This window comes from Caenorhabditis elegans, chromosome III, assembly GCF_000002985.6.
Source record: "Caenorhabditis elegans chromosome III".
In the NCBI taxonomy this organism is placed as follows: Eukaryota; Metazoa; Nematoda; class Chromadorea; order Rhabditida; family Rhabditidae; genus Caenorhabditis; species Caenorhabditis elegans.
The window spans coordinates 9060219-9082639 of NC_003281.10; the positions used below are offsets into that span (position 1 = coordinate 9060219).

Genomic DNA, 22421 nt, shown 5'->3' on the forward strand with positions numbered 1-22421 from the left:
AAAATTATTCACTAATTTTTATTAATGTAACATTCAACAAAACATTTCAACCCGTAAGCCCATATACAATCAAGAAATGCAACAAAAAAAAGAACATCAAGTCTTATGCAAAATTTAGATGGAAACCCGTATAGCTCTAGAAAATAAGGAATTTAAATAATAAATGACGATTGTTCAGAAGATTCAAAAATAATGAGCTGGTTCGGAGTATCGCGTCATTGGTTCATTCTGCATTTGGGTGTACGATGTTGAAGCTCTTGTATACCACATTTCGCCATTTCCAAATGCTCCACATTGTGGTTGGAACTGAAAGTAACGTTATTTTAATTTATGTACGTTATATTTGAACTTTGTATATTACACATACGCGTAAAACGGTCTTGGCACGACAAATTTCTATTGAATGCGAAAAGGTGTGCGCCTTTAAAGATTACTGTAATTTCAAACATTTGTTGCTGCGGAATTTCCTTGTTACATTTATGTGATTTTATTGTTGTCCAGACTTTTAAACCATAACACTTATTTAGATTGGAAAGACTTAAAAATCCGCAAAAACACAAGATTCGAACTACAGTATTCTTAAAAGGCGCACGTTCTATTTAACAAAACTTTGTCGTGTCGAGACCGGGTACCGTATTTTTAATTGCAAAATTACATTGTTTCCCGTCTGTTCAGTTGAAGCTTAAAACTAACCGCTTCTGAGCTTCCAGCTTCAGTTTGATATTCTGGGCTCAAATAGTTCAAACTCGTCGGTGTAGTATGAGTGGTATTCATAAAATGCTGTGGTGACGGTGTTGACGTTGATCCATCCGATGGTGGAGGTGTCAGATGAGTTGAGTCTCGAGAATTGGAAGCTGACTCTTTTTTGCTTCGACTTGTCTGTTTCTTCGGAGCTCGAGTTACTTTTCTTGAAGGTTGTGGTTGATGGGTATGTTGGATGTGAAGATCCATTGAATATTCTCGTTCTGGACGACATCTATCAAAAATATCAACAATATTGTGATGGTTATTTGCTTGAGCGAGTTGACGAGCCGTATGATCCTGGAAAATTTTTAGATTAAATTGATTTTTTATATACTTCGAAACGCGTAATTTATAGGCGCAAGCATTTTTCAACCACGAAATAAGTATTAAATTCGAGTTCTCTGTCAAATTCTACCTCTAAAAAGCGTTTAAAACATGGGTTTCACCACGAAAGTTTCAAGGGTTACTGTAGCGAAAAAATTCAAAATTGAACCTCAGAAAAAAACTATCCGACGTGGAGCTTGACGAGGAGTTCGTCAAGCTAGTTTTCTGATAGATATTCCCTTTTCGCCTTTAAATTCGGTAGAATACCAAAAACAATACTCACCGTAGCATCAACCGCTTCAACACTAGCCCCTTGCTGAATCAAATACATCACAACTTCAATACGTCCTTCCTGTGCAGCTAACATAATCGGCGTCTTTCCATCTTCATCTTGCTTATCCTTATTGGATCCTTTCTCTCCAACCAAATACTTCACAATTGGCATATTACTCACTTGGGCAGCATAGTGAAGTGCCGTTCTGCCTTTATACTTTTCTGAATCTTTTCTCGCAGCTCCATCATAATCAACTTTTGCTCCTTTTTCAACGAGTAACTTTGCAGATGCAACTTGATCTCTTCCCTCATTATGTGCTACAATCATCAGGGCTGTCATTCCGTTTCTATCAAGTTCTTCGATATCTCCCTTCAATTTTGTACTATTCAACATGTAGACCATCATTCCAAAATCTCGATTTGCAGCCGCTTGATGAAGAGCACTTCGTTCAGATTTATTGTAGATGGTTGGATCGGCTCCAGCTTTCATCAGATAAGCCACAAGCCGTCGTCTTCTTGCAAGAACAGCCAGCATCAATGGGGTGTTCTCGTCGCAATCCATAGCATTCACATCGGCTCCTGCCGCAATACATTCTTTAGCTTCATGTACAATCAAATCTTCTGACTTTTCGGCTGAGGAATTCGATGCAATCCAATGCAAAACCGTTCTATTGTGCCTTGGATCAATAATATTCACGGATTCCCTAGTAATAGGCTCAGTAATTGCATAGCTTCCTGCAGCTTCTGTGTGTAGTTTGATGGGGCTTTCAGGTTCAGGTTCAGTTGGAATTTGAAGATTGGTATGGTTGAAATCACCAAGGAAATCATTTCCATTCCCGTATCCTTGAGGATTTGGATACAAGGAATAGTGTTGCAGTTCATTTCTTTGCCTTTTGATATAACCATCATAAGAAGCTTCCAGAAGTGAATGCTGACTTGAAGTTATTGATTGATGGTTTTTCCGATTCTTCTCCTCATTCTCCATAGGTGGCATCCAGACAGAGGCGTTGATCATTCGACGTTTCCTTGTCCGATTTCCAGGTAATGCTCCTAACATCAGAACAACCATAACAATCAGACATCCAGCACCAATTAGAAGAAGAGCATTCCATGATAAGAATCCTGTATTGTTTCCAGATTTTCTTGGCTCTGCGACAAGAGCTTCTGAGATTGGAATACCAAAAGAATCGATTCCCTTCTTTGCAAGCCTTGCAGATATTGAGTCAACAACACTTTGAGCATCCTTGTAGAGACATTTTCCTGTATCACAATTCTCTTGAACTTCCAAATAGACGACAACTCCAATATTCGTTGCACTTCTCTTGATTTTTCTGGAAATTGATGTGGAAAGAACATGTTGCTCGGTGAGCTGTCTCTCATTCATTTTGACTCGATCCATTTCAGATTCCCCATTCCATTGAAACACGAGAGGTCCTTCTTCATCTCTTTGAATTCGGACAGTTACACGAAGAGCTGAACTAATCTCCATAAGTGATTGACCTCCGGTTACTTGAAATTCTTTAGGATCCATTTGAACTGTGATTCGAATATTTGTGATAATTGTGGCATTCGTTTCATTATCACAATCACCACCATCAAAACCACATCCATTTGTATTACATTCTGGATCACAGATTCCATTTGCAAATCTTGAAGCACAATGTTCTCGAATCTTAACTGGACATCTAACAACTGCAGGTAAACAATCCATTCCATCGTAAAGACATTCTTCATTGTTACAAGCTTGATTACAAACTCCATTTGCAAAAAAATCAGCACACATATTTCCATATCGACACTTGGAAAATGGTTCCCGTTTTCCTGAACAGTCACCTCCGTCGAATTTACATGCAGCATAGTTGCAGTCAGCATCACAGTTTCCATCGTTAGCTCTCTCGGAGCATTTTCTTTTCTCGCAAACTGATCGCAGAAGGCTGAAATTTAACAAATTAAAACGTTTAATATAATAAACGTTTTCTCACCTGTCTTTCTCGGTAAACCCAGTCAAATTGATTTTTTCTTCACACCTGGCTCCACTAAATCCATATGAACATTCACATTTTCTTCCCTTCTCTTCTTCATTAATACAAACTCCTCCGTTTTGGCAAGTGCTGAATATTTAGAAAATTAAGTCTCAATCGTTTGCTAAAATCTCACCTCTTGAGACAGCGGAACATTTTTTCCTGTTCACAACCATTTCCATAGAACCCTGGCGGGCAATCGCATGAGAATGACTCACGATGTTGATGGCAAACTCCTCCATTGGAGCATGGATTCTCGAGACAAAGATCTGGAAGCAATTTATTGTTAGATAAATTTGGCATTAATATTAGTGAAACCTCTATTAATTCTGTTGGTGTGGTTTGGTTTTATTTTTTTTTAACTGGTTCCGATCTCTAATAATAATAATTTTGCCGGCCTACATCTCGATTGTCTTAACTTTATCAAAAAAATGTTCAACAACAAAATTATATAGAAATATTTTGCACTTTTTTTTTCGTTGACAATATTTTGATAAAATCAAAGAGAGCCAAGACATAAGCTGTCAAAGTAAGACAAAATATCAGAATACTAGGCCTTTGTTAAGTACTAACCTTTATGTCTTTCACAAATATCTCCTTCGAATCCTTGTTTACATATACATGCATATCCAATATGGGCATCTACATCGATACACGTGGCATTGTTCATACATGGATCCGATAGACACAGGTTCTCTGATAACGAGCTTTTCCCATTTTTTCTGTTGACTTCACACTGATTTCCAGTAAAATCAGGTGGACAAACACAGAATCCGCTAAGACATTTTCCTCCATTGAAACACTTTCCACCTTGTCGTGAGCATATTCCAATTTCCAATCGAAGATCACACCGAACACCTCCGAATCCGATTGGACATTCCTTTTCACATCGTTTTCCAATAAATCCGTTTTTACACTGACATACGGGTGAGTGATCAGAAGTGTGCATACAAGTTCCATCATTCTCACAGTGAAAATCTTGACACATATTCAATGGCTCGTCACACCATTTCCCACCGAATCCACGTGCACAATCGCATCGAAATGAGCCTGGCAGATTGACACATGTCCCATTATTCAGGCACATGTTTTCCGAAAGGCATTCGTTTTTATCCTGTTCACAGAGAATTCCCTCATAACCTGGTTCACATTGACACTCGAAAGCTTTTTCAGATAGAGGACTATCAATGCAGGTTCCATGATTGCAAATATCTGGAATTGCAGAACAATCCATCTTTTCACAATATGGTCCGGTTCTCTCTGGTGGGCAATCACAGAAATATGAATTCACTCCATTGATACATTTTGATCCAGCTTCGCATTTATTATTCACACAATTATCCTTTCCTTCTTGACAATAAGATCCACTATATCCATCATCACAAATACATTGAAATCCTCCAGAAAATGAAATACAAACTCCATGAGAACAAGGATTTGATGCACATGAATCTTCCTTCTCCAACAACTCACAAGTACTTCCATGGTATCCAGGTGGACACTGGCATTTCGACGAGGCCTTATCACAAAATCCACCATTTTGACAGTACATACTTCGTCCATCTGGATGATCTGCTGAGATTTCTAGAAAACAAACTGGTTGCTTGAATTCGACGGTCGATGTGTTCCCAGGTTTTAGACAATCCGGAGGAAGGAATCCTTGGGGACACACGCAAATGTATGTACCGAGCTGAAACAAAAAGTAAATAAATAATTGGATTTTATAGGTGGGATATCGGCAGTAGGCCGTCAGTAGTAATATAATGGCCAAAAAAATCAAATATCACATATAAATATTCTAAAAAATATTTAGATTTTTTGAAATTTTCAGTATAAATTTTGGCAAACTACTGATGAAATTTCGCAGCTCTACAACGTTTTCACAAAATTTTAAAACATGAAACTTGTTGAACAATTTTTTGGCAGTCTTCCAAAATCTCCAGATTCACTACATATAAGCGAAAACTGACCAGTGAGTGATTTTTACTTTCTGACAGTATGAACTTTAATTTCAATTTTCATTGCTCTACTTTGACAGCTAATATCTCGGTTTTCTTTAGCTTCATAAAAAATTAATTAATTAAGAAAAAAATATATATAAATAGTCGAATCATGTTTTTACTGTTAAAAATGTTTTGTTAAAACCAAAAATAACCGAGATAAGAGCTGTCGAAGTTGAGCAAAAAATACGGTACTTTATTTTGAAATTCGTTTAATCTTTTTTCCAATTTTTAGTCAAAGTTTTGGCAAATCTGAATTTTTAAAACTTTAAATGTTTACTTCAAATGACATGATAAACAGATTAATAGTGTTTGAATTAATGTAACTTGTTGTGGATTACCGCAAAAAACCTAGATCTATCAAGGTAATATGTTCTTGTGTTACATCATGATGTACAAACATTAACCGGAACCGTAAATTATTCTCCCCTTATTATTCATTTTCTTATAATATTTGCACGCCCTTGAATCTCAAATATTCTGAATCACATACATACACACGCACAAAACGAAGGGCGGCAAATTTCTTTGTCGTCACCCTCGCCCGGGCAGTACGCGCGTGTCGGTTCGCATCGCCAGCTGCAGAAAGGACTACGGTAATCGATGGGAAACTATGCAATTCTAGAATTGATCTGGATTTAGCTTCAGGCAACACTCTAGGGATGTTCTATTCAAATACCAAAAACGGTGTCATACATAGTTTCAAAACCTATTGTATTGGTAACTAAAACTTGTGGCACAAATATATATATATATATATATCAACCAAGGACTAATTAGTAAAGTTTTAAAAGTTATATAAATTGCGTTTTACGGATTCATGTCAAATCCTTATGTCGAAAAATAGAGAAATTTTGTTTTCTGTCCGGAAGTATCTATACCTTCAATTGGAATTTTAATGAAATTGCTGAAAACTGCCGCAAAATCGCAATGTGCCAAGCGTTATATGCCGATTGGCATTCTAATATTTTTGTCGGTTTTTGAGAAGCTTCCCAATTCTTACTATTAAACGTACAGATATTTTGCGATTTAACAAATATTGCTCTATATTTTTATATAAATTTCTTGCAAAAACTGACAAGAAGTTGGGTGTCTTAAAAGTGCCTACTCTATATTTTCTACATAATCATAAATTAACCAACCGTATTCATACAAGTACTCCTATTTCCACATGCATTTTTGTTCTCTTCACATTCATTGACATCAAGTTCGCATCTCTCCCCCTTAAATCCATCTGGACATGCACATTTTGCTCGATTTCCAGCTCCAATACACTGTCCACCATTCATACAGACAGACGGGTAACACCATCCTTGTGTCTTACAGTCGTCTCCTGAAATGCTCTACAGTAAATCTACAGTAATCCTTAGTTCGTTAATCCCTATATTTTGTGGTTTCCCACAAGTATCAAATTCGTTCGCAACACAAAAAGAGGCACGGCAGTTGACATACATCACATCAAAAAGTTTGCCGACGCACCATGACAAACTCATTACAATCTTTAGACTACTTTGTGAAGGTAATACCGCGAACAAAATAGTTACTTGTTAGAAAATTGGGTTTAATTGAAATTCAGAAACATCAAGGATATCTCGTATTTCATGGAAGTTCGTATACCGTATTTCTTTTAACTTTGACTGCTTATATCTCAGTTGTCGTTTGTCCTATTTGAAAAATGTCAACGAAACATTTTAATGAAACATTTTTAATTTTTTCTACAGGTTAGTACTTGGTTATTAATTGATATTCAAAGATGTACCGAGATATAACCTTTCAAAGTGAAGTAGTCACAATTTCTTTTCTGAATTAAAATTTTTTATTACACTTTTAAATATATACCACTGCCTATTGCATGCCAATTAAGACATATCTTTAAGATGAGACTAGGTGTCAATCTTATTACTAAAGGAAACACGCAACAGTCATGATCTTTTAGATTATATCAATCCGACAACAGGTGGAGCACCTAGTCTCAGTGGGGTTTCCTTTCGGGTTTGCAACTACTGTGGAACGTGTCAAAAGCCCCAATAAAAGTATACCGTAACCTAGAATGTTTTGAATCTGAATTCATTTCAGAATTCGTTTCCCACGACCTTCTATTATCAAGACGTCAAGAAGACGACCCCCAGTAATTATAGAGTCATTTCGAAGATGATCGGTGTTGACGGGAAAGTCATACGGCTACAGTAATCCTGTCTCTGTTAAACTAACTATGCCCATCAATAATCCGTTAAGTTTGCTCAAGTGTACTGTGACGTAATCGGAACCGATAATTACAGGGCGCTATTAGTGGTTTGTTACACTTGTTTGTTCGGGTTATTGTTGCATTAGAATATGGAAGTACTTACCTCCGTAACCGGATGGACAGCTTGGTTTTAGTAGACTGTTTCCGTTAATGTCGCAATCTGAAATTTACTATCATAATTATTCTGTATATTAGAAAAAGTTAAGTCTAGGATATTTTTGTGTTGAACTGGAATAATTATCTGAATGAATAATTGTACTACAATAATCACAGTTCCCTACAGTATCCTGCATTACCACTACAGTACACATACAACATGTATCCACTAACCTCATTCCAATATCCTTTCAAAAAACAAAAACACTTTTTCAGAAACTACAGTACTCCTACATTACCCATATGAACTCAAAAGCAGACAGTTATTTTTAATATATAAATTGATCTATCCCTGTAACCATTCCACTTGTATATTTGCTTATTAGCCTAGTCGTACAATAACCAAATGTATACTTTCCCACGTCTGCCACTTCTTCTCCGACAGACTTCTGCTACATCAAATCCTATATACTATCATCATCTGCTCATCATTTCTAGGTCATTTATCCCACTTTTTCCCAAGAATTGGCAACACACACGAGGCGCCATCGGGTCGTCGCCCAATTCACCGCCCTCTTCACACATACCGAACATCAGACATAAATCGCGCCAAAAAGAAGCGCATCGACAATAGAGAAGCGCGCATGAAACAGAGAGGCTAGGAGGGGCAGATGACCTAGGAGCTATCTATCAGGCACCTTACGCGGTCACTTTTAACGCCGCCAACAAGACAAATGAGCTGAAGAGAAATGGAAAAAGATTGGCCGCGCTTCAATTTGTCCTCGATACAAACGAGTCATGATGAAATATTGAGGTGTTTGGTTGCCGTAACTTTGTTAAATATCTACTAACTACAGATTGATGAAGTTTGGAGCAATACTCATAAATGGTTTAACGGAAAACGATTAGTAAAATTTTTGAAAGTTGGGAATGGTAAGCGCATAAAGTTTAAAGCATAGTTTTCGTAAGCTTTCGAAATATGAGGAAATGCCTGCCTGGCTACCTACAAGGCAGCCTACGTCTGTTTCGCATAAATTACACATGTAGCCACAAACTTCCAATCTTCTAATGTCTTCAATTTTTGTTGAATTTTCAACATCAATCTACAGCAAACTACAGAGTTCAAGCTAACATTTAAAAAATTAGACGGTAGGCCGGCAAGTCAGCGTGAAGCAGACATTTAGACCTGTATACGCGTTGCCTATAGGCCTATTGCTATTATACCTGTGATAGCTTTAACAATGAGTAAGTAAATTCTTATTTTTTAATCTTCGAATATTTCGTTTAGTCTTAAAAATGATACAATTCCTAGTTTCTTAACTTCCATTGAATTTTCAAATCCACCTATTCACTTTCAAATTATTATTCACCCCCAACTTTGTCAGTTGTTTGCCACAATTCCACCAGGCATGTGCTTATGATGGATGGTGTGGTCAAAAAGATGACCGACAAAAGGGCGCGCGCAGCTGACCCTAGTTTTGGAATTTTGGGCCAAAAAAACATTTCATTCGCAACACCGCCACCATGGAGGGCTAAAAAAAATGAGTGATGGGTGTTTAGGTCCCTATGGGAATTGGGCAAAAAAGTGACCACTACTGGCTCATTGGTTTTGCAGGAAAATGAGATGCAATGGGAAGTGTTGTGTATAAGTTATTCAGCTCGAAATTACATTATCTTACCTTTACAGACACAGGTCTCCATCCGATAATCTTTGTCAAAAACACATTTCTCATCGGCTCCACATTTTGAAACATCACACTGTTGTTCACAATATTCACCACCAAATCCTTCATCGCATCTGAAACATTGGGAAGGGTTAGGGTTAAAGATTAAAGACGTCGTGCAGCCGAAAGGCACCGTAATCCTATTGTTTTATGGTTTTATGACAACTGATGGTAGGCTCACTCGACAGTATGTTTTGCCGACAAAACTGGGAACACGGCTGTAAAATTGTGAGGTGGCAACTGAGTCCTCATTTGTGATAAGATAAGCAATTTTGAAGACTATTCTTTTTCTCATTCAAAGTCTCAAAATGCCGAGTAAAAGTGGCATTCGTTGCAGTTTTCCGAAGTTGCCAATTGAAAGTAAAGCAATTTTCAGAAAGTGCAAACATTTTTCTATACTTCTATTTAAATTTTCGGGAAAAACTTTGACAGATAATACATCTGATAGGGAGTTCAAAACCAGCTACAGTAATCTTACAGTAACCCCCCATTGGTCATTTCTTTTGGGAACTTGGTCATAAATCCTACCCCATTCTTTTTTGTTTGATAAGAAAAATGTGGAAGACCAGTATTTTTTTGTCATTAAGAAGAATTCTCCCCTCAATTTCCCGTATTTTTCGGTTTTCCCATGGCAATAAACTACCGATTTGGGTGATTTTTTGGCGGCGGTGCGAGACCAGGAGGGGGAAAAGCTGCTTCTCTTTCGCATTTTAATGAGAATCTCAGCGGGTTAATTGCCTGGTTTTTCTTCGACTTTGAGACGAGAATTGGCAGGAAAAAAATGGCTGAGAATTGCTTTTCTGAAGTTGATTTATCCAAAACCCGACTTTTTCCAACTTTCCCATAACACCCTGAAAGTATTGTTTTTACAATATTTTCCCTCACTTTTTCCCAAAAAAATTGAAAGTTTTTTCTACAGCGAGGGACGACGCAGGTGTCTCCTCTGTGGGGTTTTTTCTCTCATTACTCGCTCATTTCTCTTGTTGCGCAAGTTTCGTAAATGGTGGGAACCCGTGCGAACAATGTCCTCCTATTAATTAACATCAACTATAAATTAATGGTGTGTTGTTCAAGTGACACGTGTCTCTACTTGAACCATATCACCTATCTTATCAGGAGCTAGCTGCTCAACGGAGAGCACATGCCGCTATAAATCAAGACGGATTACGTAATTATTGTTTGAAAAGGGCATGGATTATGGAAGAATAGTCTACTGGTACAAACAATGTTTTGTTATAATTTACAGTACTTCTTTTACTAGTATTGCACCTAGCTACTTAACTTTGTAAAGTTATAACTCGGTTAATTTCAAAGATATAAAAAGAATTGCCGTATTTCCTCTAATAGTCTTGAATAAAAGAATAATAGAGGAAATACGGTAACTACAAAACGGTAGCAAGAGAAATAACAAAAATTTGGTCAGTTGACAATTTTGTAAAGGAAATCCCATAATTCCTAGGAATATTCCTTACCCCCAATTTATTGCGTATTTTTAAGATTAGTTTTCAAAATGTGTAGATTTGTATTATTTATTTTACGTTGAATTAAAATTTGAAAAAATGTTTAAGTATTGTTAAGCAAAATCTTCACATACCTGCACCAATAAGAAGTTTGAGTTCCATTGACAGGTCCAGCATGGCAGTGACCATTTCTTCCACATATTAAGCCAAGACATGAGCCAATATGAAGCGATTTTGATAACGAGATAAGAAGAAATAAAAAACAAATCGTAGGGATCCGCATTTTTTGAAATTGAGCAAAGTCTGTTGAGCAATAGGGCGGACAGAGACAGGAAATTAGCTTTTAGATATGGATCATGTAGGTTCTGAAAATGGTTTTGAATTATTTAATTTAGTGAATTCGTTGTTTGAAAGTTGACGACAGTAAAACGGTATAGAAATGCAAAGGATCGGACCGTACTAATATTGCACCCCTGTTATTTAGTGTTGACAGCTTATATCTCAGTTGTCATTTGTTCTAAATAATAATTGTCAGCTGACAAAATATTTTTTCCATTGTGCAGAAAATCAGTTTTTGATATCATCAAAATGAGCGGAGATATTACCTTTCAAAGTAAAGTAGTGAGTTGCAATACTAAAAGAGGAATACAGTCATCGTCAACTAACAAACAAGGGCAAAATAGAAGGAAACAGGATCAATTCTTAAAACTATAATACTTGGCTCGAAACATTTTAAATATTTCGTGAGAGCTGTAGGAATATATTATTACCAATAAACGAAACCTAATAAAACCCAAACCTGGTAGCTTTTGCATTATCATTAATTAAGGATAAATAAATGCCAATCAAAAAATGGGTGGCTATTGTTATGTCTTCACCCAGTAAAAAGGACGAGAGAGGGCGAAGGGGTGGGGGTAGGATGAACACAAAAGAGAGAGAGACAGATGGCTCCGCCCAACTTGTTGCGGTCGCGGTGCGGCCACCAAGTAGACTTTTTTTTCATCGAGAAAGAAAAGGAGGAGAAGATGATTTTAAAATGAAACGACGATGTCAGATGGTTGGATGAAGTAGAAGTAGGAGGAGGTGGAAGAGAAGAGAGTGGGAACGGAAGGAAGAATGATCAAGATGAGGAAAACGAACTGCTGGGAACGTATGGTGATTTGCGGCTTTTGGGTCTTTGTGTGTCAGTTTTAGAGTTTTATTTCTGTTTATTTCTGTTTATTTCTGTTTATTCGGATACTTTATAGTTTTTAGTTTTATACATCAATACTTGCAAAAAATTTCTAAGCTTTGTTCAAAAAGTAATATCTTGGTTTTATCCATTTAGGAACAACTGTAAGATTGTATAAATGATTTTTAGCCATTTTATAGGCGGAAGAGATTTTTCATAGCTTTTCCTGTTCAAAAGCTGAAAGAGCTTGAAAATACTAAACACATCGAGTAAGAATTAGAAAAAAAAACAAATCAAAATATTGAACACGCTTTTTCCAAGGTGTTTTCTAATCTCTCTATTTGAATTACCTCCAAAACGAGAACTGCATGGCCAATCAGCAATTCGCTCTGCCCATTCTTCAACCAATCAGATTAAGTATGGAAATTCCGAAGTCGCTAATTGGTTCAAAAGTGGGCGTTTGTTTTTGGCGGGAATTCAAACAGATTTGATCATTTTTTGATTATTTTTTTAACTGTTTCACACAATTAAATATAACCTTATTCTCGACAATTAATTGCTATCTGAACCAAATTTGTTGCAAAAATTCACGCATAGTTGTTGCTACCAATTAACTACTATTTTCCCAAAACACGGAAATGATGGATGAGCCAACAGGAGCACAGGTGTCTGTTACTGTGGTGTCATATACATGTGACGTGACAATCAACCGGCAACTTTGAACTGTCGTCGACGGATTAGTCTCAAGACCTCTTGACTTGATTTATTGGCATGGGAACCCGCCAAGGAAAGGTTTCAAAAATAACAATATTGTTAATAAATGAGTGTAACATTTAAGAAAACATTTAAAAATGGCATTAACAATAGCTCTATAAAAACCTGGTTTTTTAGAAGGCCGTTATTAATTATCAGCTTTGGTGGTATTTTGTTTTAAAATAGTCAAATCTTAAAATTACCACAAAAAAGATAATAGGAAATCTTATGAAAATGAAAAAAATGTTGCTGAAGAAAATTCAAATTTCCGTTATATTGTGAATGGGGCTACCTTGTTCTCCTACTTTTATTTGCACAAGTGCATCATCATCTGTGTCCTTCTATCTCAACCATTCATGATTATTTTGTGTTTTAGTTGATTTTTTACTGATTGATCATGCATCTAAAAATAATGGGAAAATGTTTTCAAAACTAACCTTTTAGTGGGAAATTGTGAGATTATTAGCGTGGGCGCATGCCTCCCCAAAAAATGTTGTTATCAACGTACGTAGTAGTAGAAAAGAAGCCAAATGGAACAAAACGAAAAAGAAAAAGAAATCGAAAATATGAAACAAATAGAAAAGAATCAACATTTCGGCACAAGATGGCAGATATTGAATATTGATTGATTCAGGTACACTTATACAATCTCCAGTTGCACAGGTGGAATCGTCATATTGGACAATCTGGCAATATTTATATACACGAAGACCTTTGTCGATGGTTTATTGCTAATTCGATTACAATTTTGAGTCATTGTTAGGAAAGTAGAGGTTGCAGATGTTTATTGATCATTTCATAATTTTTATTAAAAGTTTTTTTTCTCTTTTCTGAAAATTCAATCCGATTTCAAGCATGCTAACTTTGAACATTTTTAGATTTTTCTAAATTTTCAGTCAGTTTTGGTAATTGAACAAATTTTTCAAAATGACTTTCTGAGACATTTTGAGCCATGTCGCAGAAACCCTTACAATGCTTGAATATAAGCCTTTGAAATATAATTAAAATTTTAAAAAATGATGGAAAATCCATTTTTCATTCTTCTGGCCAACTTCCGAAATCATGATATGGAAAAACAGAGTCATCTACACTTTTCGACTGGAAATGAATATCTTAAGATTTAAGATTTGTTAAGATTTCGAAATTTACTTGAATTATAATGTTCAACAGCTTTAGCACTAGAAAATGATATTTTCTCATTTCCCACTGGTGTTACTCCAAATTAAGTTGAGCATAATAACTTCTATCATTTGATACTTTGATTCAAGTACGGCTCCTTCGAAATTTCAATGCATAAACTCGCAAGTTTAGAACTCCAGAAAATGTATGAGGTTGGTTAAGACCCCAATTTCTTCTTCCGGTTTATTTGTGCACAATGATGTAACACGAGAGAGTGTTACCATAACTTTTCTCGACTTTATACATTAATCTACAGTAATCCAACAGATACGTGTTATGTTAATCCTTCCGGATTCTGTTCAACATATAGTGAACTGACTGAGTTAATTTTTAGGGCAATAAATCAATCTATGTAACTGTTTGAATGAATCTATAAAACTTGGGTTGGAAACTTGGGTATTTGACATTTTTTATGATTTGCCATCATTATTTAGAAAGTGCTTCAAAGAATCACCGCTTTGTTATTTATGAAGAAAAACATTTTGACCTCTTTAATACCACAAATATTTATTCAAAAATATTATTCAAAAAAGAAAACCGGGATCATACTCTGTAAAAGTGAGAAATAAAACATCATATTTCCAGTATTCGTCTGCTCCCTACAACTCGAACAGTTCATATCGAAATTTATTAATTTTAATAATGTTTGATAAAAAATTGAAAAATTTTCAAAAGAAATGCCGGGAGTGAGACTAATAGAAGAAATGCGACAGATATCAAATTATATACAGTAAATCGATTTTTTTTCATGCTCCGACACCAGGCGCATTTTCATTTTTCTTTGACATATCCACAAGTTCCAACGATTTATAGACTTGTGACTCAATCTTCTTCCCATTTAACTTCTTCTTTGTCCATTTGAAAATAGTATCAGCAATTCCACTGATTAGCAAGAAGAATAAGAAACCAAGTAGAACAAGAGCACAGCACCATTTATCGATTTTTTGATTGTATTCGGAACGGGTGTGGTCGACGAGACAGCTTCCTCTGAAAAGTTATATTTCCTATTGATTGTGAATATTGGAAGGGGAACTAAAGATTCAATGAATCTAAATTGAGAAAACACCGAAATTTCCATTGAAAATAAACTTACTCTGGGCAGAAATAGTGTCCAATAATCATGAATCCATCTCCTTTGTGATAAAAGGTCTTATTAAGATGACTAACCCAATCCAGATTCGTTGTCACCGGCATAAAATCAGTGGAATTGAAGAAATTATCAATTTGAAACTCGACTCTTTCCACTGGAACATCAAAATGTCTTGAAATCTGTGCAGTGTTCTCCATGATACTGTAGTATTGCATTTCATTGTCACGGAATGTTACGTGGCAGTAAGAGTCACAATTGATGACAATAAATAAATGAAATTGCGAGATTACGGTAGGTAGAGTGAAGATCAATATAAGCACAATCATGAGGTGCGGTTGGCTGGGAAAAAGAACGTTTAGGTGTTAAATGGGAACCATAACCAAAAAATAAAAAAACGAAGAAAATAAAACGGGACCGAAAACCCATAACACGGAAGGTGCTCCATCTCATAAAAATACAAAAATAAAATTTTATTTTTATATGGGATGACATGAAATGTGAATAAATAATAAAATACAGTAAACTCGGGAAAACGTTTAGAAATGGCTCAGATAAAGCATGGGACTTTCATTTGAGAAAAAGTTGAATCATTGTTTACAAAAATTTACAAAATTTCGCGATTTGAACACAAATAAAAATTGATACTACTTTAAAATCATTCTTAATGTGCAAGTTCGGCTGCCTCAGTTAATCTTAAAGTGTCACGAAGTTCGACAGCTTTTCGAGTTTTTCGAAACCCGAGAAACGAGACGTATACAGTTTGTAGCGCGAGTCCAGCTAAAACAGAAATACAAAAAGCTGCAAGTGAAACAATGACCATGAAACGACAACTTCCATTGCAAAGTGGAGTTTGCGGGCAACCGTATCTGAAATTAGAAATTAAAAATTCTTGAGCATCCGGTTTTCCTCAAAATATCTCACATAATACCTCTTTACATCTTAAAGTCGTGGGTGCTAAATTGTGTGATATCCAAAAAAGCTAACTTTATTTCAGAATTATCCTGATCAAAACGACGCATTTGGCGTGAAACAGATGAGATTTTGTTGGCGCGAGAGACAAAAATCTACCAGCTTTGAGAGGAACTTTGGTAACTGTCTGTCAACAATTTGATCAATTATTAAAGGTCGGCAAAAAGTAGTAAAGTGTTTGGTAGGAAATTATCAAGTGAGTCAAGTTATTTAAATCATAATTTTTCAATCTATAATTTTCATTGAAAATTTGATCACACTTTTTTACTCAATGTCCCTATATTTTTCTCATTTCCCAAGTTTTCCCTGCTTAAAATTCCCATAAAGCATCTTACAATTGAGTAAGGTTTACCACATGTTCCATTAACAATATGTGTCAACTATCAAAAACCCACAATTCCCTCATTGAAAAAGTGACATGTGTGAACGATGAATCTTCAACCAAAAAAAAGTCTCACCGGCCACATGGCAAATTTCCGACAAGTTGAAGGGATCCGATAGTGTGGAAATAGGTCTCGGAAAAGTTCAATTCCCACGAATCGGTTTCTACAATAGTTGTTCCATTTTCATCGGGCGCTGTAAATGTGAATTCGATGATATTCACATCTTCCGTAACATCAATTGTTATTTCATCAAGACTTCCATTATTGTATATCATTGTATGTTCATATAATGGTTCCGTAGAGTTTGAATCAGGAAATGACTGTTTCTGAAAAATGAATGATTAATAATAATAATAATTTATTACGCTCGCTGGGAGACGTGAAGGAATACAGAATACAAAAGTTATCATTGTTCGCTTGAACTAGAATTGGTGCAGTCGGCCAATCGTTTCCATTCCATTAGAATGTTGTCCTTGTCCTTGCGTAGACTCCCCCATAGTGGGCGAGCGATTCCCGAGTGAAAATAATCACGGAATCTTTAGAATTATTTAGAATTATTTTCTAGAATTATTTTCTTAGAATTATTTTCTTATGTAATGGAGTTTTCTGTAGATTTTTGGTTACTTAATCCTGCAATCACTTCTTATTTTTCTATTTGTTACCATTCTATTTCCTAGTAGTAGTGTTGCTACAAAATCAAGCTCGAGCCATTCCGAAGATTATAGGCACAAAATGCCTACATGCCTACAATGCCTCCACTGGGCGATTGCCAAAGTACAGCTGAACTTGTTTTTTTCTGTTTTGAAAATAATTCTCAAACAATTCTAATTTTTATATATTCAAAATCCCATAAAATTCGAGTAGTTTCAGCAAACAAACAGAAAAAAATCCGATAGGCAGGCATATTTTAAATTCTAAATTTACTGCGTTCAAGTTTCCTACTTTTGAGTTAAGTTTAAATGTTTAAAATTTCTTGGTTGAAGTCTCAAAACTATCTCTTACCAGAAAACGTATATTTACTTCGCAACCGTTTTGATCTTGACAAACCATTGCCAAAAACATTTTATCATATCTCGAGTTTTGATTATTTATTGATGCTACCAAACTAACAAAACTTAGAGCAAATAATGAGTGAAACATAGCATTCATGATCTGAAAAATTTGTTTGTTTTGTTTTAATGCATAAAACGAGGAAGAGACCAAATGATCAATAAATACAACAGTTTCAAATGTAAGCAATGTTTAGAACCCATATTCATTCAAATTTCTGAAAAGAAGTATCTTAAAACTACTGTAGGTGCTTTTTGGTTATGTTTCTCATACTTACGGCCTTGCTGGGCAAGTGTTCAAAATACTTTCACATCTCAAGAAAAGAGCCTATTGATGGCTTTGTCAGTGAAAAGAAACACCGTTAGACAACTTAAGCCGTTGCCTCACAGATTTTTGGCTTATGTAGTTCAAGATCGGTGTCCGGTAATCTTCGGAACAAAATATTAAAATCATATGATTTTAAATTTAGTGATGTTTGAATAGATTATTCGATCTAGCAGTTATTACAAAATTTGAATGCTAAGTTTATCACGTATATACAATTTTTCTATAAAATTTGCAATTGGGCCTTTGTTTGGAAAATAAACTGGAAAAAGAAAACTATACATTGAGAAGGTTTTATTTTTTGAAAAAGTGAGCTATACATGTATCCCTCAGGATTATAGACCGCCACTAAAAACCACGCATGGAATTCAAGTGGTTTGAAAATTTGATATAATTGTGAAGTGTTTTCTGTTTTCACAAAAACACACTAGATGAAAAATTCCAGTTAAGAAAAAAAAAAGAATTTTTCTAGTCTTGAATATATAATTTTCACACGAACAAATCTTCTGAAACTAAATAAAATCAGCTGTGTGAAATCTATGAAGTGGCGCCTGAAAAGTATTCAGCAGGAGAGGAGGCAATTGAAGGGACCCACGTCGTCTGATACAGCCCCCTTCTGCTCGTGTTTTCTGCTGCTTATTGCACCAAAAAAACGGCGAAAACTAGAGAAAGACGGAGTTCACAGCTTCTCGAAAAAAACGAGAGTGGATGAAAGAGAAAATGGAGAGACTGACTAACAAAGAAATACTGGAACTCCTTCTTTTTGGAAATTGTTTTCCGAGAGAGAGAAAAGTGGAAAAATTGTTCGACGTACTTTTGGGAAAATTTATAACTTTTACAACGGCAAAATGCAGGCTTTACACCTATAAATTTTAGCAAAGTTCTAGAACCAAGAGAAACTCATTCGAGGAGAAAACCGCAGTCGATTAATGGACACAGAAGAGCTGGGACACTTCTTCATAATAAGCTATTTTATTTATTATTTTTATTCAATTTTAGTGTTGTAATATACAAAACTGTTTGCTCAATCTGGAACCAAAAGTACTTTTTTGTTGAAAGTTTGAAATAGGTTTTCGAAATTTGCACGAAAGTTGCCAATTGCCTCCGATATTCCGTCGGAATTTTTGAAAAAAACTTCAGAGAAAAACTAAGGTTCAGAGAAAATGTAAATTATGAATGTGTGCTCTGAGATAAACGCAAAAAAATGCTGAAAGTAAAAAGAGATGAGATTGTGTACGGAAATAGAGGCCGTGCGCGGATTATGGAAGTCACAAGGAAAAATAAAAAATAAATACATACACGGAGAGAGAAAAGAGAAAAAGTGAAAGAAAAATGAAGTCGAGATTGTTTTTGTGCATTTCTATTCTATGTGTAGAAAATTTAAGACGTTGTGGGTGGAATACTTTTCAGATTATCTGAGCCGCTTATTGTAAAATAATCGTAATTTTTCTGTCAAAAGAAGGGAGTATGATTGGAGATGGTAGAAGCAGATTGAAAAGATTAGGGATTATATGATTGGAAAGATTTAATGTTTGTTGTTAGTTGTGCATTATAGTATTATTGATGTATAGAGGTGGTTTTAGAATCTTGAACACGCTCTGAAAATTGCGGATGAGTTGCCCATTGGTTTGATTAAGAATTGAGAAATGAGTGAAAAGTATAAAAATAGATAAAAATCAGTAACGTCGAAAATAACAAATGATTTTTAAAAATAAATTTTAATCAAGTACATCTTGATAACAATAATTTTATAAATTCAACAACTTCATCATTATGTCATTTTAAAACATTTGGACAAGCTGGACACTTCATCGAATGGATGGCGGAATTCTCTTCTTTGCTGGATTGTCAACGTTCGGGTCCTACAACAAAGATGCATCAACGTTTATTCTCGTTCAGCGTTGGATGGTGGATGTCAGATATTATGGATAGTGCTTCAACTGCCTTAAAGCACAGTGAATTCCTCTGTTTAGAACCTGAAATAACGCTATTTGATCCCAAGTACCTAAAATCAATATGGTTATGTTTCTTAATTGAAAGGATGCTATTTGATTTTGAGTACTTGAAACAATATAAGTTTTGACAGGCTTGCAATAAGATGGGACTTTGATTTTTAGGTTTTTTTTAAATTCCAATCTCTAGCAACTTCTGTGCAAGTTTTTTAAATGGCCAATTGACAAGTCTCAAGCATCGACTTTGCAGACTTTTTTCTCCGTTAAATCTTTCCAATTGTCTCCGATCAGTTCTTTCACTAAAAGTAATTTATCTTAGAGGCCCGAATGCTACTGTTGTGAGGGCATCATTTGTTTGAGATACCAACTGCTACTGATTTAATGAGTCATTACAGAAAGCATCAAGTTTTTATTGCGATTCAAAGTTTATAGAAAACCAATAACCAACCATTAAGCTTATTACATTAAAAACAAAAAGAAAATGCGAAATGGAAATTTAGTTGAGGTATTGTCCGACCATGGCTTGAACCTTCTCGTCTGAAAATTAATATAATTATTAAATTGAAAATTATTAGAAGTTTATTAAACTCACTCTTGAAGAATCCGGTGAGGATTGGGAATTCCTTGGCGATGGAGTCCTTGGCATCTTGGGAAAGTCCCTTGTAGGCTTCGATGTGGCTGAAATGTTATCCTGACAGAGAAATTTGTAATTTTCTCGAAACTTACGTCTTGGCGGTGGTCTTGAGGGTGTCGAGGGATGGCTTCTCTCCGGCCAAGTATTGAGCGTGGATCTTACGTCCTTCAGCGATAGCCTTCTTGACGAAAGCCTTAGCCTCATCATTGAGAGCGTTGACCTTGTCCTTGACGATTTGGTGGAGCTTGGAGGCCTTCTCGTGGAGAGTTGGAGACTTTTCCTTGAGGGCGTTCAAGAACTGCAATTTAATATTTTGATTATTGGTCTAGAGTTTTCAATTTTCAGACTCACATCATCCTCGCTCTTGAAGTCCTTGTATCCCTTGGCGACCTCCTTAAGAATAGCCTTCTCTTCTGGGGTGATGGACTTAAGATGCTCGGAGACCTCGGCTGGGATAAGGGACTTGTATTCAGCTGGGATATCGTCATAGTTCTCTGGGACCTCCGGGACTGGAGCAGAGAAGGCGAGGGCAGCGACAGCGGCGAGGATGATAGTGGCACGGATCATTACTGAAAATTTGAAAGATTATGAGAATCGGGGATGTGACGAAGAAGAAGAAGAATAAGAAGAAGAAGAAAGCGAAATGAGACTGAAGTGTTGATTTCCATTGTTCTGAGCATCTTTTAAAGTCGAACAAAAAGAGGCGGACCACATGGTGACCCCAGAAGAATTACAATCAACTAGCGAGAGTGTAGTCCTTTGAGAGACTCAGAAAATGAGCAATTCAAATGGGCGGAGTCAGTGAGATAGAGCAGTTGCGAAGAATCAGCAGCAGCAAAGGGAATCGAAATAGAAATAGAAAAAAGAAACATTTTTTCCTAAACTTCATTACACTAAAAGTGGTTTTTTATAATAGAAATAAGGGAAAAATGAGGTCTGCGTCTCGAAGGGAACGTGATATTTCATCGGAACTCTCATGGTTCAACGCACTATTTCGTTGATGAAACGAGGTTCAAACATACATCATCCAAGGTCGTATAAAAGATCGGCTGGCGGAGCAGAATCGGCACAGCAGAAGCAGCTCAAAGCTTCATCTTCTACTTCGAAACTTTGCTAAATGGTTTCTTTTTTCTAGTTTACTGGTTCTTTAACTTTGATATCACCTTCTATTTCTATTTCACCTTAAAATTTCCCACCCCTAATTTAAAATATTGCAGTAATGATCCGCGCCTTCCTCGTCGTAGCCCTTGCCTCCGTGGCTGTCTTCTCTGCCCCAATCCCAGAGGTTCCACAGAACTTCGACGACATCCCAGCCGAGTACAAGGGACTCATCCCAGCTGAAGTTGCCGAGCACCTCAAGGCCATCACCGCTGAGGAGAAGGCTGCTCTTAAGGAACTCGCCCAAAACCACAAGGAATACAAGACCGAGGAAGAATTCAAGGCTGCTCTCAAGGAAAAGTCTCCATCCCTTTACGAGAAGGCTGGAAAGCTCGAGGCTCTCCTCACCGCTAAATTCGAGAAACTCGATGCCACCGCTCAGGCTCTTGTCAAGAAGATCATCGCCAAGGGACGTGAACTCCACCAACAATACCTCGCCGGAGATAAGCCAACTCTTGATTCTCTTAAGGAACTCGCCAAGGGATACATCGCTGAATACAAGGCTCTTTCTGATGACGCCAAGGCTACCATCACCGCTGAGTTCCCAATCCTCACTGGATTCTTCCAAAGTGAGTTTTAAAATTCTGAGATTTTTGAGCATTCAAATTGTTTAATTCAAACAATAATTTTATTATTTTCAGACGAAAAGATTCAAGCCATCGTCGGACAATACGTCAACTAAGAAGTAATAATTATGATATGGTTTTCCAATTATTTTCCCCCAAAATAAAGTATTTTAATTCAAATAACGATTGATTGTTCTCTAGAAAAGATGGAAAGAATTGAAGTTTGGTCGGTGAAATGAATCCCAAATGGCTACCACATGTCGGCTTCACGTAAAGCACATTTTCGAAACTTTCGAGTTGTCTTC

The 22421-nt window shown here is 36.2% G+C and overlaps 5 protein-coding genes and 2 non-coding genes across 7 annotated transcripts; 3 read left to right on the forward strand and 4 right to left on the reverse strand.

Moving 5' to 3' along the window:
* Window positions 1-2: 2 nt before the first annotated feature.
* On the reverse strand, window positions 3-11254 carry lin-12 (lin-12/Notch intracellular domain). Its single transcript, NM_066606.7, has 10 exons — window positions 11022-11254; window positions 9383-9501; window positions 7711-7767; window positions 6505-6695; window positions 3936-5052; window positions 3499-3631; window positions 3324-3452; window positions 1352-3275; window positions 694-1041; window positions 3-306 (listed from the first exon to the last, which is right to left on the reverse strand). The coding sequence occupies exons 1-10, from the start codon at window positions 11168-11170 to the stop codon at window positions 184-186; spliced, it is 4290 nt and encodes a 1429-aa protein (NP_499007.1). The 5' UTR covers window positions 11171-11254; the 3' UTR covers window positions 3-183.
* A 3231-nt stretch (window positions 11255-14485) lies between these two features.
* F02A9.7 (CX domain-containing protein) lies at window positions 14486-15421 on the reverse strand. The gene is made up of 2 exons (NM_001026072.2): window positions 15084-15421; window positions 14486-14977 (listed from the first exon to the last, which is right to left on the reverse strand). Exons 1-2 carry the CDS (start codon window positions 15404-15406, stop codon window positions 14737-14739), a joined length of 564 nt encoding a protein of 187 aa, NP_001021243.1. The 5' UTR covers window positions 15407-15421; the 3' UTR covers window positions 14486-14736.
* Window positions 15422-15507: 86 nt separating this feature from the next.
* Window positions 15508-17590, reverse strand: F02A9.1 (uncharacterized protein). Its single transcript, NM_001026071.4, has 3 exons — window positions 17435-17590; window positions 16508-16758; window positions 15508-15946 (listed from the first exon to the last, which is right to left on the reverse strand). Exons 1-3 carry the CDS (start codon window positions 17579-17581, stop codon window positions 15742-15744), a joined length of 603 nt encoding a protein of 200 aa, NP_001021242.1. The 5' UTR covers window positions 17582-17590; the 3' UTR covers window positions 15508-15741.
* Window positions 17591-20152: 2562 nt separating this feature from the next.
* far-1 (Fatty-acid and retinol-binding protein 1) lies at window positions 20153-20961 on the reverse strand. Its single transcript, NM_001268049.4, has 4 exons — window positions 20744-20961; window positions 20485-20690; window positions 20351-20436; window positions 20153-20295 (listed from the first exon to the last, which is right to left on the reverse strand). Exons 1-4 carry the CDS (start codon window positions 20957-20959, stop codon window positions 20255-20257), a joined length of 549 nt encoding a protein of 182 aa, NP_001254978.1. The 5' UTR covers window positions 20960-20961; the 3' UTR covers window positions 20153-20254.
* A 101-nt stretch (window positions 20962-21062) lies between these two features.
* Window positions 21063-21195, forward strand: F02A9.8. Its single transcript, NR_052583.1, has one exon. It is a non-coding gene; the product is annotated as an Unclassified non-coding RNA F02A9.8 (non-coding RNA).
* A 52-nt stretch (window positions 21196-21247) lies between these two features.
* On the forward strand, window positions 21248-21377 carry F02A9.9. The gene has a single exon (NR_052584.1). It is a non-coding gene; the product is annotated as an Unclassified non-coding RNA F02A9.9 (non-coding RNA).
* A 232-nt stretch (window positions 21378-21609) lies between these two features.
* Window positions 21610-22293, forward strand: far-2 (Fatty-acid and retinol-binding protein 2). Its single transcript, NM_066610.8, has 2 exons — window positions 21610-22119; window positions 22192-22293. The coding sequence occupies exons 1-2, from the start codon at window positions 21612-21614 to the stop codon at window positions 22230-22232; spliced, it is 549 nt and encodes a 182-aa protein (NP_499011.1). The 5' UTR covers window positions 21610-21611; the 3' UTR covers window positions 22233-22293.
* The last annotated feature ends 128 nt before the right edge of the window (window positions 22294-22421 follow it).

Bases quoted from the DNA above. Each gene is read 5' to 3' on its own strand.
- lin-12 (NM_066606.7), bottom strand. From the start codon at position 11,170: ATGCGGATCCCTACGATTTGTTTTTTATTTCTTCTTATCTCGTTATCA. The intron at 3,453-3,498 runs GTGAGATTTTAG...CTAAATATTCAG, and splicing joins ATGTTCCGCTGTCTCAAGAG to CACTTGCCAAAACGGAGGAG. The intron at 307-693 runs GTTAGTTTTAAG...CGTTACTTTCAG, and splicing joins AAGCTGGAAGCTCAGAAGCG to TTCCAACCACAATGTGGAGC.
- F02A9.7 (NM_001026072.2), bottom strand. From the start codon at position 15,406: ATGATTGTGCTTATATTGATCTTCACTCTACCTACCGTAATCTCGCAA. The intron at 14,978-15,083 runs GTAAGTTTATTT...ATAACTTTTCAG, and splicing joins GGACACTATTTCTGCCCAGA to AGGAAGCTGTCTCGTCGACC.
- F02A9.1 (NM_001026071.4), bottom strand. From the start codon at position 17,581: ATGAATGCTATGTTTCACTCATTATTTGCTCTAAGTTTTGTTAGTTTG. The intron at 16,759-17,434 runs GTAAGAGATAGT...TTCATTTTTCAG, and splicing joins AAGTAAATATACGTTTTCTG to AAACAGTCATTTCCTGATTC. The intron at 15,947-16,507 runs GTGAGACTTTTT...TTCTAATTTCAG, and splicing joins GGAAATTTGCCATGTGGCCG to ATACGGTTGCCCGCAAACTC.
- far-1 (NM_001268049.4), bottom strand. From the start codon at position 20,959: ATGATCCGTGCCACTATCATCCTCGCCGCTGTCGCTGCCCTCGCCTTC. The intron at 20,691-20,743 runs GTGAGTCTGAAA...ATTAAATTGCAG, and splicing joins ACTTCAAGAGCGAGGATGAT to TTCTTGAACGCCCTCAAGGA. The intron at 20,437-20,484 runs GTAAGTTTCGAG...ATAACATTTCAG, and splicing joins CTCAAGACCACCGCCAAGAC to CCACATCGAAGCCTACAAGG.
- far-2 (NM_066610.8), top strand. From the start codon at position 21,612: ATGATCCGCGCCTTCCTCGTCGTAGCCCTTGCCTCCGTGGCTGTCTTC. The intron at 22,120-22,191 runs GTGAGTTTTAAA...TATTATTTTCAG, and splicing joins CCTCACTGGATTCTTCCAAA to ACGAAAAGATTCAAGCCATC.